The sequence below is a fragment of the Triticum urartu genome, chromosome 6A (genome assembly GCF_056163025.1).
Source record: "Triticum urartu cultivar PI428250 chromosome 6A, HENAU_Tu73, whole genome shotgun sequence".
NCBI classification, from domain to species: Eukaryota; Viridiplantae; Streptophyta; class Magnoliopsida; order Poales; family Poaceae; genus Triticum; species Triticum urartu.
The window spans coordinates 591,251,302-591,267,605 of record NC_141878.1 but is presented as its reverse complement, the minus strand read 5'-3'; the positions used below and the strand labels follow the sequence as shown (position 1 = coordinate 591,267,605).

The window sequence follows — 16,304 nt, the reverse complement described above, 5'->3', positions numbered from 1 at the left end:
GGCCCTCTCTCCCTTCTTCAGTTTGATCAAGCATTCACGATCGACATGGCCTAGCCTTCCACATATATAGCAGAAGTCAGGCAGATATTCGTACTCAAACCGACACCACTGTTCCTCCTCCTTCCCCTCCTTCTCCGTGCTTTGATTGGTTTCTATCTGCACACCCTTACTGTTTACCTCCTCCTTGCCTGCCCCTTTTGCCTGTTCAGTTTCCAACTTGAACCCACGCATCAAAGGTTTTTCAATTTAGAGTCTCGCCTTCACCCGCAAATATTTTCCGATCGTTCTGCCATCCGCCCCGGTGTCCACTTCCACAAACTCCCCCACCATGTCCCCGATCATCTCTCTGGTCCCCTCATCCATGTAACCCAGGGGCAATCCGTACACTCTAATCCAGATCGGGATTTCCTTAAACCCATAATCGTCAATCCTCTTCCTTGGGATAAACTCCTCCATCACCACCAAGGCGTTGTCGAACATCCAGGGGCCATCCTCCAGAGCTTTCCTCTTCTCCCTCTCCTGCTTGAAGAAAAACATGAATCTATTCTCACCCAGGTCCTTGCAATCTACTCCATGTATGGGGCTCCATATCCTTCCCAAAGAATTACAGATCGCATCAGGGTACGCCAGCCTCTCCGCCATGACCTTCCCAATCGCACAGATCTCCGTCTGCTTCCCCTTTCCCTTCTCAACCCTCCTTATCTTCATCCCTTTACTCTCTTCCTCCGACAACCTCAAGTTCTCCAGCATCCCCGCCATCTTCTCCATCCTCGCTATTCCAAGAACTCAAAACTACTAGGGTTTCTGTGGTGTACGATCGCGCCCCTAGCGCACGCGAAAGGCCTTTTGTGGATTGGGTTTGGGACGTCCTCCGTCCGGGGATCGGAGGAGCAAAGTTAGATGTGGGTGGGATCATGATTGAGCGCGTGAGAGATGGAAGAACAGATGACTAGTTTAGCGCTTGATATCTTCTGTTGCCTCGGTTGATAGCTAGACTTCTTTCCTTACCATATCATTGTTGGTTTTCCTCAGAAATATCAATGTTTTAAATAGCGAGCTATGGAAAATAGCGGCAGGCCTCCAAATCAGCTATAGCGGGCAATGGCGGGCTATTTGTGAAGGCGACCATTTAGCGGCGCCCTGCTGAAAAAGCTATAGCGGAGCTATAGCCGGCTATTTAAAACTATGGAAATATATGATCGATCACTTCCGACAATGGATTCATATCATCTCCTTAATACGCGGCTTGCTAATGTTGAAATATATTGCCGGCCTCCCTCCATCAATTCGGACTTTTGAATGAGTTGGCTGGAGCATGAATTCAATGTGGTATCAGAGCCAATAGGTCTTGAATTCAAGACCCTGCCAATGCAGTATTAAATAAAACGATTCTGCGTCCTAGAGGGGGAGTGTATGAATTCAATAGCTAATTCTTCAGAGGGAGCAAAGACAGACACTGACCGGAATGTGTCTCTTGTAGTATTTGATATCTTCAGGAAAAGGAAACGTGCGAGGCCCAAACAGTTGAGAATGGTTTTGTACTGTCTTTCCTAGTTGAAGATAGCAGGGTGGCAATGGACACCATATAATCTGTACGGATTCTCTCATATGGTATCATTTGTGCTGTAATAGTACTACAGAGATGCTGCTTGTGTATCTAATGTACATTCTGCGGGCCTTTCACAGATCCAAGAAATGCACCTGCGGCTAGTGCTATAGCACCATTTTGCTTTCAGATTTGATTGTAGAGATTGCACACAGAAATCCCCTACGCTATTTGAATATTTGACCTGAATGATCAACCTCATTGTTGTTAGTGGATTCAGTTAATCGATCTTGATAAATAAAAAAGAGCAGTACAGAAATGTATTAGATTCGGTTAATCGATCTTGATAAAAAAAATAGAAATAGCTTTCGATTTGATTTGAGTACCCACTGTGAGCCCATGGTGTGGTTGCTTTTGTAGTTGTCCCTAGATCAGACTGCTAGGCTAGGCTTGAGAAGGAAGAGCAAGGTAACAAGGTTATAGAAGGAAACATGAGATTAGGAACTAGCACAAATGAAGCGGGAAAGAAGACTAAAATATCTAACATAATTTTACTGTATCATATAATGCACCTGTTTCACAATATGTCAATTTGCGGTTAAGCGATGGTTATTTTCTCATGTAGATACTGTGAGCAACATCGGCCGTGCTACAGAGTCATGGGATCTCGGCATCAACAAGTCTGGAAAGACACTCCTGGTCAGTGCTGTGTCTCCACAAACAAGATGAATTTGTGGCACTGGTGCAGTAAACAACCTTATTCAGTAAACAACCTGAATTTTTCGATTCAGAATCCCCATTTCTAGATGCTGAGTGAAAGCAGAGCATCTCTCTGCTAAGCTGATTTAGAACTGATGCCTGAGGAGCTGATCCGAGTCGTTGATGTTTGTTCAACCTATACACTTTGGGAGCACCCGGTGGTTCTTGATTTCTGTCCATGTGCCATGTCAATGTCACCAGACTGGCCGAACCTCGCGCACTCTGCGGATCTTCGGAGGTGCTTTGCTGGAACAGAGACCCTTATATGATATGTCTACTTTTGCTTGTTTGCTTGTGAAACAGGAAGCGCCTACTTTCAACATTGTTTACTACCATAGGAAGCTGCCCTCACATTTTTCAGCTCGTTTTCTTCTGCAGGCTCTTGCTTTCTTGGATGTTCTAACAGTGCGAGTCTGCGCGAGACTGAAGACCAAAATGTCTGCTGCAGTTCATCCGATTTCCCCCTGGAAACGAAGTTTAAATGCTATCTTTTGATATTTAATGGCTGAAGATTACAGATGTTAGTGTTGACTATTGGATGGTACAAAATAATCTGCCATAATATGACCCATGGATACTGAAGGTAACGGGGTTATAGAAGGAGGCAGGAGATTAGGGACTAGCACAAGCTGAAGGGGAAAAGAAGTGATGCCACACAGGACCCAAAGCAAAGCACCCCTTGTGCTCAAGAGGTTTGGTGCTCCAGGAAACAGCCGAGGACAAAGGTCTCCAAACATGGTTAGTGTCTTTTCGGAGATAAGGAATGATTTGCTTGCTTGATATTGCTTGTGTAGTCGCTTGATATGGCCGGCAGTTACTTCCATGGGATGGATTTTGTTTTTCTCACATGCATGGTATGGCAAGAACCAGACCGCAACATCAAATTTTGCACCACTTCAAAGCATTTATTCTTCATTACATATTCCGTACGTGTTTGCGAATGTATATTCTTCTGTACCAGTAATATGTAGCTACATTTGGATTGAATTTCTAGGCTGGATCGATGTGAATTTGTTAATAGAGACAAATTGTATTTGGGGTGGAGATCAGCAGGTAACCATTGAAGCTTGTCTCTTGTTACCAAAAAAAATGTTTTGAAATGTCTAGGTGTCTGCTAACGTAATATCTGTTGGTGTCCAGAATCCCCTTTCTAGATGACTAGTGAAAGCAGAGCATCTCTCTGCTGAGCTGGTTTGGGACTGAGCCTGAGGAGCTGGTGTTGGTTCGCTAGGTGGTTCTTGATTTATGTTCATGTGCCATGTCAATGTCACCAGAATGACTTAATCTCAAGCAACCTGTTGATCCTTGTATCTGCTTCGCTGAAACAGAGACCCTTGCATTATATCTGCTTTGCTTGGTTGCTTGTGGAACAGAGAGCGCTATGCCCATGGTAGGCATCCATGTCAGGTTTGAATGAATTTCCCACAATATATGCATGTTGTGTCACGTCCGGCCATTTATAAGCCAGTTTTCACCGAGAAAACTCTAAAAAATGCAAGAATTATCGAAAACTTAAACAGCTTGACATGGTGCCTTGATTTAATCATAGAAGGAGGTGGGAAAAATTAGGCCATTTGAAGGATGTTGAGAAACAATGTACCCTCAGGTAGAGTCTTCTAGCCAACCCGAACATCCTCCATTAAACATCGTCTACTTTTGGACATTCTTAAAATGACCCTAACCTTTTCAACCTAGTGGGCATGACCATGGTAGTCATACATGCCAGGTTTGAACGATTTCTGACACAGTATGCAAGTTGTGACACGTCCGCCCATTTATCGGGCGTTTTTGACCGAGAAAACTCTGAAAAATGCAAAACTTGCGGAAAAGCAAAACAACTTGGCATGGTGCCTTGAATTTGTCATACAAGGCATCAAAAAAATATGGGCCATTTCAAGCATGTCGGGAAACGACGTGCTCTTATATGGAGCCATCTCGCCTACTCGAACACCTTTGTTGATCATGGTATAACTTTTTCTTTTTCCATCTTTTGTAGTGCATCAAATATAACACTAAAAAAAGACTCTGGTTTTCCTTTTCAACCGGGCTCGTTTTTTCTTCGATTTTTACATGGGTTTTTATATTATTTTGTTTTTCTTTTCTTTTATTGATTTTGAAAAAAGTTTATCAAAAAATCAAAATAAGTTTATCAATTTTGAAGGAAAGTTCATTGATTTGGGAAAAAATCGCAAATTTGGAAAAAAAACATTGATTTAGAAACAAAGTTCGTCAATTTTATAAAAAAGTTCAACAATTTTCAAAAACAAATCGCCAATTTGCGAAATAGTTCACGAATTTGAGAAGAGAACTGATCAATTTGGGGGGAAAAAGTTCACTGATTTGGAAGAAAAATTCAAGAATTTGAAATTTTGTCGTCATTTTCGAAAAAAAATCACTAATAATAAAAACTTAAGAAACAAAAAACAAAAAGAAAATACCAAACAGAAAATGTTCCGCTTTTCCAGTGTCCTATTTTAAGTATTAAAAAATATACACAACACGTGACGTCCTGTTGCCGAGTTGGTTAGTGCGGGTGTGCTAATTCCTGGAGGACCTAGGTTTGAATCCCGCAGGACGCACGATTTTTTGCGGTTTCATAAAAAAAAATAAGGCTGAATGGGCCAGCCCGGCAGGGTGTGCACGTCCGTTCATGTACAGCGTAAAAGTGTTTGTCAAAAAAAAACAGCATATATGTGAAGAGTTTATAAATTATGACTATCATGCCCTTACTTATGAAGAGGTATGGGCTAATCTGAGCCGTCCTTGTGTTTAGGGGGGGTGTACCGAAGCAGAAGTGTACATTATATATGTTTTTTTGTTGATTTTCTTTTGCAAACTCGTGCATTTTTTGAGGAGATTGAAGACCACAAATGTCTGCTGTTTCTCATTCGGTTTTCCCCTGGAAAAACAAAGTTTGAGTATTGTTTTTAATATCAATAGCTGAAGATTTCCCCTTGAAACATGTTTAACAGCTGAAGATTACAGGCGTTGGTTACATACACTTGCTATTCCTTATTGCCTTCATTTCCGGGGCGCAAAAGTCACCATTTGTTCTGACATGAAACGGACTCCAGACATAAAACAAACACTTCTTTTCTTCTTAATTTCACCTCTGCTTCTTGGAGATCATGTAACGCAGGCACAGGCACACACGAAGGGTTCCATGTTCACCTGCCCCGAGGACTTGAACTGGTAAGCCTTGAGCATCTCCCCCTTCACTCGCAAACCCACCTCGGTGAGCAAGGTCGAGTCGGTACAGTTTTCCCAACCAAAGGAATGTTAGCTCAAATGGCACCTTCAAATTAACATGAACAAGCCTACACACACTGATGGTGAACACAGCCTTTTAAGTTTTAACAGGTCTTACCTCTTGATATATATCTTACAAAAAGGTTTGTTCGCATATTAGCCAACAGGGACCATTTTATTTTGCTATGCTGATGAATTATTACTCTCTGGGAATAGATGGTACAGAGCAAACTGAACAACACCAAGAAGGCAGAGCGACGTTACAGGGTTGCGCATTTTTCTTCAGCTTAAATAATCCAGCAAAACTTATACATAGAGTTCATTTGCTATAGTACAAACATACACAAATATCAATACAATACAGTGCAGACGTCCAGCCAAGGCCCCTTTAGAGCTACAAATAGAGCATGGTGCAAACATACAAATAGCATATAGATACAAACTCGCTTTCACAGGAGTTGGGCACTTCATGGTGCACGGTCTTGAGTTATCTCCATCACATGAGCCCACCTTACAGTCACTTGCACATAAACCATGTCATACATCATATCAACAAACTGGAAGACGGCAGCCCTCCAGGCTCTCTTTGTCGACATCGTGTAGAAAACTATCCAAAGACCCACCACAAATCCCATGCTCATGGCAAGATAAACCGATGACATATGGTCTATATCTTCGAGGCCACTTTTCACTGCATTACGTGTTGAGCAGTTCCTGCCGATAAGATCTCCACAAAGACCAGGGTTACCGATGTAGATATACATCTTGTTGTAAGAGTTTGAAGCTGTTGTCCGCATGGTATTGCATCAGACAGATTGTTGTATGACAAGTTCAAGTGGCTCAAATAAATTAAAGCTGACAAACTTGATGATATTGCACCAGAAAACTCATTGTAGGATAGGTCAAGTGACTCCAACCGCTTTAAATCACCAACTTCGTTTGGGATTGTTCCTATGAACTGATTATTTGACAAGTTCAGGCTAGTAAGTCCAATGAGTAGAGTTATCTCCTCTGGAACTTGTCCTACCAAAATATTACTTGAAAAATCAAGAATTACTAGTAGATTGTAGATCACGAAGGTGTAGTCATGCTTTTGATCCTTCATGATTACTGGGATGTTGTCTTCACGGCTTTCGCTAGGCTGACGGCGATGGCGCCCGTGGGTGTCGTCCTCCTCCTTGGAGGCGTTGCCGAGGTGTGTTTGACATTTCCCTCGCTCGTGTGGAGTTGGTTGTTGTCTCCGAGCTAAAGCCTTGATTCGGTGTAGGATTGGCACGATGGCGATGTCCTTGATGTCACTCCTCTGTTGGGAGCATCGTGTTTGGAGACACGGCTTGGTTCTTGGTTGCTCTCCTCTGGTCTTTGTTGTGGTCCTATTTTGATCCTCGGTAGCGCTATGTACGGCCGTCGCTGGTGTGTCCAATATGGTGTCTTCCTCAGATCTGATCAAGTCATGCCATTCACTTGCCACCTCCTCTTATGCAGTCAGGGTGGATGGTGCGTCGACAAGCAAAGTTCAGTGGGAGATGGCGGTCTATGGAGGTGCCTAGCGTTGGTCGAGGCACGGTGTTGTTAGTTGTTAGGACAACTGCTTTTGCTTTGTAGTTTTGTCTCGTCATTGGTGGTTGTCTTTGGACTTGCCTGGGTCTGGGTGTGATGTCCGTGCTATGCTCGTTGTTCGCACAACGGGTGCTAGTCTTCTTGCACTTACAATTTTGTCTTCTATAAACATGGAGTATCTACACCTGAGCTCAAATGCTCCCTTATGAATAGTAAAATCAGAAAAATAGTACAAAAAAAATCAAAAAATCTGAATTTTTTGGGGCAAACTTTGACAAATATTTTGTATGCTTGCAAAATTTCAGCACGAAATGACATTTGTGGAAATCGTGGCAAAAAAAATCAATGTTCCAAAAAATGCTACTTTTAAAAATATTTTGAGTGCTGATTTTGTTTTCTTTTCATGCCTTTCACGAATGTCGTTTCATGCTGAAATTGTGCAAGCGTACGAAACACTTGCCAAAGTTTACCACAAAAAAATCAGTTTTTTTTTAAAAAATATTTGCTTTAATTTTACTGAGCATTTGAGCTCGGGAGCACTTTTGAAAAAATAACTGAAAATAATACACCGAAAAAAGTTGGAAAGAAAAAAAAAGCTGGAAAAACCCCGCGCAGAGGCAACCACAACATGCGCATGCAGCAGATTTTCCTCCTCCATTCACCTCACGTGGTGAGCCCCTCTCCCTCCCACGAGTCGTGCCCCGCCTTGGAGCGCTCCGTGCGGAGACTGGCTGGCTCGCGTCGCGAGCGCCAACTAGTTTCTACGTATTTAGTTGACCGGTGGTGGACTTGAGGTCTTGAGGTTGACGGACGACTTGAGGTCTTCCCTCCGGTGGTGACCAGGCTTCACATAATAAGGCTAATCAAGCCTGGAAGAGTCCTTTTAAACCAGCTGAGCATCCTGTCCAGCGTTCCAACTCATAGCTGCCAGTGGCACACGCACCTCATCTCACCACCCGGCAGCAAAGCCATGCAAGAAAGGCTGCCTTTCGTCCGATCCGGCCAACCAAAGGTGTCCAAACATCCATCTTTCGTCTTGCCCGTCGGTTTTCTGTTTGCGATCAAGCATTTCACAAAATCAAACCTCTGTGGTCTGTGCTATGATTGCCGTAGCGGCTACCAGCAAACTCTTTCTTTGCATGGGTTCTAATGTTTTATTAATTCTTCACACTTGCAGGTACGGGAGGCCTTACGTGTACCAGTCGACCCGCGAGACTCACCACCATCCTGAAGTTACTGTCGTTGCTGCTCATTTGTTGTGGAGTCGGCAGTGTCCGCTGCTCCTCGACGATGACAGTCCATGACAATAGCACAGACATGATCTCGCTGTTGGATTTCAAGCGGGCCATGACCAACAACTCGAGGCAAGCCTTGAGATCTTGGCATGCCCGTGTCCCCCTTTGCACATGGAAGGGCGTCGTCTGCGCCCGTGTCCCCCTTTGCACATGGAAGGGCGTCGTCTGCAGCGGCCCGAAGCACCCGGGGCGAGTCATGGAGCTGAACCTTCACTTCCTATCGTTGTCAGGCACGATTTCACCATCCCTCGGGAATCTAACATTCCTTAGGAGACTGGACCTGTCCAGTAATGGCTTCACCGGCGAGATACCTCCTTTCAACCGTCTCCAAAGATTGGAGTACCTTGACTTGTCAGGCAACTCACTGCGAGGGATCATCCCGGATACTCTTACAAACTGCTCCAATCTATACGGGCTATTCCTGTCTAGCAACTTACTAATAGGAGAAGTTCCCAGCGGTATAGGCCGCCTATCTAATCTAGTGTGGTTAAATCTTGGAGGAAATAATCTCACTGGAGAAATCCCACCAAGCCTAAAAAACAGCAGTCAGCTTGAATACATCTTGCTTGATGATAATAAGCTCACCGGAACCATTCCTGATGATTTGGGAAAACTCCCAAATCTTTCTGAATTAAACCTTGCTGAAAATAGGCTATCAGGTGGAATCCCAGAAACCTTGTACAAATACAATCAGTCTTCTCTCCAAGTTTTGTACTTAAGTTCCAATATGCTTGGAAAAACCCTGCCATCTTACTTTGGTGATGCCTTCCTGAATCTTCGATATCTCTCATTGGAGGATAACAATTTTGAAGGTCATCTCCCAGCGTCACTGGGCAATATTTCAGGGCTAGATTGGTTGAGCATGTCGTTAAACAATTTCGTTGGTCAAGTTCCAAGTTCTTTTGGTAATCTTGGACTGTTACAACACCTAGACCTTCAGGCAAACAATTTGTCAGGCTTCATCCCATAAGAGCTGGGTGGCTTGCAATGCCTCACCAATCTGTATCTGTCTGATAATAATCTGGAAGGCAGGGTACCATGATGAAACAGTGTCTTTCTGTTGGAAATAAGCGGGGCAAAAGCCTTTATCGGTATTGGAGGCAACCGGTGGGAACTCCTTTGGAGGAACACTGGATCTGCTAGCTCCCATGTCCTACTATCTCTCGGACAAAAGAAACATAATACGTACTACCTGATGATATAGAGTATTCATTCTAATATTTAGTTTCAGGCCACCCATACAGTTGATCTATTTTGTGCTCACCAGGACGTCAAGAGCAAACCTGTCGCTCTTGTTTTGTTTTGTTTTTTGGCCGTGTGTAATTCTCGGGGTTGGGACCTTCCCAGCCTTCTCTTTGGCAATAAATGATTTGGTGAGATCGTGGCTCTCAGTGCTCCGTAATCTGTAAAACAAATCAAAAGGATAGTATTAGGAAAAAAATTATCAGGATTTGTCACACTAGCCACGACCAGTTACCGACCACTCCCATTGTATGGTGTAGAAGAAATGCTAGTCCATGTCTTGGTCTTTTCATGCTGACTGTTCTAATACTGGTGTTATGGCACAAAAGCTTATAACGACTTGGACAGTCAAAGCAGAGAAAAGTACAGACGGTGTGGAGAGTGTTAGGATTAACTTTACTTGCATGTGTTTATAATCCTTGCTTTAGGGAACCGTAATGTGGTTGCTAATTGGCAAAGCCCTAACGGGCGCCTTTCCCGGACATCCCTTGTCTTGGTCACATTGTCATCCGTAAAGATTACACTATCCCAGTCATTAGTTCCAATTTACCCTGCTTACAAAATAGAGAGAAGCAGCACATTCACAGTCCACGTCATGGTCTTCGAATGCTTGCATTTTTTTCTTCTAGTTAAGTTATGGATGAAGTTTACAATGACTTGAACAATCGAACAAATCAGTAAGCACACTGGTCATATTCTGAGTTTGTGATAGCAGTTTTCTCTTTGCTGCTGTCTGGAAATAATAATGCATGGAAAGAACTTAGAACAAAATCAGTAAGCACGTACATAGAGTTCAACCAAGAATCCATGGTTTAACTTAGAGTTGTTATCTTAAAGATGATGACAACTGACGAGTCAATGACAATATAGCCAAGCACAACAAACAAATCGCGAAGAGAAACATATCTGAAAACAGAGGACATATTACATGACTAGCCAAAGGACTTAATTGAACTCCACCTCAAACAATTTCGATGAGTTGGCAATGCTTGAGTGGGAGATCGATGGTACGGTATTTCATTTACAGAACCAAGTTAGTAGTAGTTGAGTTGTCTTAAATTTATGAAGCGGACGCAGAGCCGTGACAGTCAGCATGTTAAGGCCATGAAGGACCAAGTTATTCTTCAGTGTGGGTAGAGGAGCTAATCAAGTGGAAACGGGGTAGGAGCTCCAGGTCTCACTTCAATGGTACAAATATAATCTGAATCGCTCCGTCTCCGTGAAATGGGAAGCACTCTAAAAGTGGAATCCATCTGCGAAAACTGAGCAGATACTTTTACTTACTTAGATGCAGGTGGAATGTATCCTGATGGGCATGTAATTTTTGAGGAAGTAAATCACCACCTGACGGCAATGCGGAAAGCAAAAATCAAGAAACAGCAATTTCAGGTTCAGATTCACAACCGTCAGAAGAGATGGAAGGCGATATCGAGAAGCACCATTCAATACGAATGGGACAGTAAGAATGGTAGTTGCGACAAGATCTCACACCAAGATACAACACATTGGAACCGTCACCGGGACGGAGAGCACCGAAGTGCCTGCTGCTGCTGCGGGACGTGGTCTGGTGTAGCAGAAGCAGAAGAAGAACAAGAAGAAGAGATGGTCTGAAATGTTTATCTTAGTTTAGTTTTTAGTTGAGCATGAGAAGCTTTGTTTTACTTCTTCACCTGCCTGGCCTAAATTTCGACTTTCAAATCTGAATCTTGCTGTAAATACACATGGATTAGTAAGAAGTTGATAGAAACGGTTGAGCGTTCCTTCAGTTTTGAGGTGAGCGTACTGTAAAGATGCGATAAACATCTTGCTTCGGTGCGAGGGGACGTGGTTCGTGTTTATAGGCAGGGGCGCAGAACCCTGTAGCGCATACAAGAGATAGAGTACATCTTGGAGAAGAAGAAAGAGAGAGATAGAGTTAGCCACGGTTTAAGCTAGAGTTATCTAGGCCAACAAACTACCAGAATATCTCCAAGAGATCTACCACGTTACAACTCTGAACTATGCGCTAAACCTGCGAACCTGAACTTTGTATGTTTAACACCCTCCCATAATCACAACTTTGTTAAGTTGAGATTACGTTTGAATTCTTCAAAACTCCTTGTAGGCAATGCCTTGGTGAAGCCATCTGCAACTTGATCTCCGGAATGCACAAACCGGATCTTAAGTTTTCTGCTAGCAACCCTCTCTCGAACGAAGTGGAAGCCAATCTCAATGTGTTTTGTCCTTGCATGAAACACAGGATTCGCAGACAGATAAGTGGCACCAAGATTGTCACACCAAAGACATGGAGCTTGAGTATGCTTTATTCCAAGTTCTCTGAGCATGGACTGAACCCAGATAATTTTTGTTGTTGCATTAGCCAAAGCCTTGTATTCTGCTTCTGTACTTGACCTTGAGACTGTAGCCTGTTTCTTTGCACACCAAGATATTAAGTTAGGTCCAAAGAATACTGCAAAACCACCAGTAGAGCGCCTATCATCAATATCTCCTACCCAGTCAGAATCAGAGAATGCACTGACAAGAGTTGAAGTAGACTTGGAGAAAGTAAGACCAACATTAACAGTGTCTTTGACATATCTTACTATCCGTTTTGCAGCAGTCCAATGAACTGTAGTGGGAGCATGAAGAAACTGACAAACTTTGTTCACAGCAAAAGAAATATCTGGTCTTGTAAGGGTCAAGTACTGGAGTGCACCAACTAAGCTTCTGTACTTGGTGTTATCTTCCTGATTCAGGAGTTCTCCCTCTGTAAGGGAAATCTTTTCAGAACATGACATTGGTGTTGGTGATGACTTGCATCCCTGTAGCCCAGCTCTTCTTACAAGATCAGTAGCATATTTTTCCTGAGATAGGTGAAGTTCACTTCCTTGTTTTCTTACCTCAATACCTAGGAAAAAATGCAAGTCTCCTAGATCCTTCAGTGCAAATTCAGCACTAAGATCTTTGAACAGTCCTGTCACTGCTTCATCTGATGAGCTTGTAACAATAATATCGTCAACATAAATGAGCACAAAGATAGATGTGTTGCACTTATTGTAAATGAACAGTGATGTCTCAGACTTGGAAGGAACAAAACCAAGTGCTTGTAATTTTTGACTGAGACGGGAATACCATGCCCTAGGAGCTTGTTTAAGACCATACAAAGCTTTATCCAACTTGAATACATGGAAAGGTGTGTTTTTGTTCTCAAACCCAGGAGGTTGCTTCATATACACTTCCTCTTCCAGAACACCATGAAGGAACGCGTTCTGAACATCTAGCTGTCTGAGACTCCATCCCCTAGAAACAGCAATAGACAAAACAAGACGAATGGTGGCAGCTTTTACAACGGGACTAAAGGTGTCCTCATAGTCTACTCCATACCGCTGCTTAAATCCTTTTGCAACAAGTCTAGCCTTATATCGATCAATAGTTCCATCAGACTTCCTTTTTATTCTGAATACCCACTTGCAATCAATGAGATTTTTACCTTGCCGTGGAGGAACTAGATGCCATGTCTTGTTTTTCTGGAGTGCTCTGTACTCTTCTTCCATAGCTTGCTTCCACTTTGTGTCACCTAATGCCTCATCAAGCGTTTGTGGTTCACCTGTAGAGCAAGCTAAGCCAAACTTAAGTACCTTTTTATAATTGACAGGTTGCAATACCCCTTTTTGTAAACGTGTGCGTGGCATGGATGGTGAAGCAGCAGCAGTTTGCTGCACGGAAGATCCGGGTTCTGCAGCAGAAAAATCCACAGCAACATCCCCCGGTGATCCCGAGGCAGATACTCTACGATCTGACGAGGAGGCATGATTTTCTGCGGCTGCAGCGTGTGAGGAAGGGGCGCCATCCGCCACAGAAGATCCGCCCGTAGCAGGAGATCTGTTGGGGAACATAGTAATTTTAAAAAAAAAATCCTACGCACACGCAAGATCATGGTGATGCATAGCAACGAGACGGGAGAGTGTTGTCTACATATCCTCGTAGACCGAAGCGGAAGCGTTGACGCAACGTAGAGGAAGTAGTCATACGTCTTCCCGATCCGACCGATCCAAGCACCGAAACTACGGCACCTCCGAGTTCTAGCACACGTTCAGCTCGATGACGATCCCCGGGCTTCGATCCAGCAAAGCATCGGGGAGGAGTTCCGTCAGCACGATGGCGTGGTGACGATCTTGATGTTCTACCGTCGCAGGGCTTCGCCTAAGCACCGCTACGATATGATCGAGGTGGAATATGATGGAGGGGGGCACCGCACACGGCTAAGGAACGATCACGAAGATCAACTTGTGTGTCTATGGGGTGCCCCCTGCCCCCGTATATAAAAGAGCAAGGAGGAGGGGGCCGGCCAAGAGGAGGAGGCGCGCCCAAGGGGGGAGTCCTACTCCCACCGGGAGTAGGACTCCTCCTTTCCTAGTAGGAGTAGGAGAGAAGGAAGGGGAAGGGAGAAGGGAAGGAAGGAGGGGGCGCAGCCCCTCCCCCTAGTCCAATTCGGACTAGGCCTTGGGGGGGGGGGCGCGGCCTGCCCTAGGCAGCCCCTCTCTCTTTCCCGTATGGCCCAATAAGGCCCAATACTTCTCCCGGCGAATTCCCGTAACTCTCCGGTACTCCGAAAAATACCCGAATCACTCGGAACCTTTCCGAAGTCCGAATATGGTCGTCCAATATATCGATCTTTACGTCTCGACCATTTCGGGACTCCTCGTCATGTCCCCGATCTCATCCGGGACTCCGAACTCCTTCGGTACATCAAAACTCATAAACTCATAATATAACTGTCATCGAAACCTTAAGCGTGCGGACCCTACGGGTTCTCGGTCAATAACCAATAGCGGAACCTGGATGCTCATATTGGCTCCTACATATTCTAGGAAGATCTTTATCGGTCAGACTGCATAACAACATACGTTGTTCCCTTTGTCATCGGTATGTTACTTGCCCGAGATTCGATCGTCGTTATCTCAATACCTAGTTCAATCTCGTTACCGGCAAGTCTCTTTTCTCGTTCCGTAATACATCATCTCGCAACTAACTCATTAGTTGCAATGCTTGCAAGGCTTATGTGATGTGCATTACCGAGAGGGCCCAGAGATACCTCTCGGCAATCGGAGTGACAAATCCTAATCTCGAAATACGCCAACCCAACATGTACCTTTGGAGACACCTGTAGAGCTCCTTTATAATCACCCAGTTACGTTGTGACGTTTGGTAGCACACAAAGTGTTCCTCCGGCAAACGGGAGTTGCATAATCTCATGGTCATAGGAACATGTATAAGTCATGAAGAAAGCAATAGCAACATACTAAACGATCGGGTGCTAAGCTAATGGAATGGGTCATGTCAATCACATTATTCTCCTAATGATGTGATCCCGTTAATCAAATGACAACACATGTCTATGGTTATGAAACATAACCATCTTCGATTAACGAGCTAGTCAAGTAGAGGCATACTAGTGACGTTTAGTTTGTCTATGTATTCACACAAGTATTATGTTTCCGGTTAATACAATTCTAGCATGAATAAAAAACATTTATCATGATATAAGGAAATAAAATAATAACTTTATTATTGCCTCTAGGGCATATTTCCTTCAAGATCCGCTCTCACCAGATGCGTCATCGGGATCCATGCAGGATCCAGCGCCTGTCGGGTGGTCCACCACACGGGACCCCGAGCCGGTCCGCTGACGCGGGCACCACACATAGCACGTGGGCGGATCGGGGAAGCGGCTCTTCAGCTCCCGCGCGGGGCCCGGAGATTGGCGCGGGCCATCAGCGCCCGCTGATTGGTCGGAGGCGTGGCTCGCTCCCGAGTCAGGGCGGGCGACCCGAGTGCTGTCGGGCGTGTCGTTGTCAGGCGCAGGTCCAAGGGGCGTCAATCCCGAAGGAGATCGCCTGCAGGACTGGTGCGGCCCGGATCCCGAGGAAGATATGTTCCCCGAGGGCCTGCACATGAAATATGGCTCGTTTGGAGCCGTTTCTTCACTGTTTTCATCATCGCGACCACCATTGGCTTCGCTGTTTTGTCCTGCATCATCACATAGCTCAAGCAAACTGTTATGAGGATTAGTTGGCATGTGGTCATTATAGTTATCTTCCCCAAAGGCACCTATGAGATGTGATGGCAAAAGGAGAATTTCTTGGCGAAGCACAAAGCACCGGCGTTTGGATGTAGATCAGCAAAGGGAAATTTTGTCTCATCAAACACGACATCTCTAGAGATATAGACTCATCCAGTGGAAACATTAAGGCACTTGACTCCTTTATGTTGAAGGCTATAGCCCAAGTAGACACACTGTTTTGAGCGAAACATAAGTTTACGATTGTTGTAGGGTCTAAGGTTTGGCCAACATGCGCACCCAAAGACACGAAGTGATGTGTAATCGGGTTTGATGTGTAGGAGTCTTTCTACCGGTGTTTCATGATTAATGACACAACTAGGAAGCATGTTTATGAGATGAACAGCGGTAAGAAAAGTCTCTTCCCAAAATTTGAGGGGCATAGATGCGTCGGCCAAGAGAGCTAGACCAACCTCAACAATGTGCCTATGTTTTCTTTCAGCAGATCCATTCCACTGATGAGCATGAGGACAAGAAACTTGGTGAGAGATTCCAAGAGTTTGGAAGAACCAACACCCAAAGGGTTTACTAGAGTCGATAATCTAGTTCACAT

General features: G+C 44.3%; 1 protein-coding gene and 1 pseudogene across 1 annotated transcript; one reads left to right on the top strand and one right to left on the bottom strand.

Annotated features, from left to right (window-relative positions):
- Positions 1-246: 246 nt before the first annotated feature.
- LOC147966807 (uncharacterized) lies at positions 247-768 on the bottom strand. Its single transcript, XM_087530967.1, has one exon. It carries the CDS (start codon positions 766-768, stop codon positions 247-249), a length of 522 nt encoding a protein of 173 aa, XP_087387093.1.
- Positions 769-8,084: 7,316 nt separating this feature from the next.
- Positions 8,085-9,451, top strand: LOC147966806 (uncharacterized; annotated as a pseudogene).
- Positions 9,452-16,304: the final 6,853 nt, after the last annotated feature.

Coding starts and splice junctions, on each gene's coding strand:
- LOC147966807 (XM_087530967.1), bottom strand. CDS start 768: ATGGAGAAGATGGCGGGGATGCTGGAGAACTTGAGGTTGTCGGAGGAA.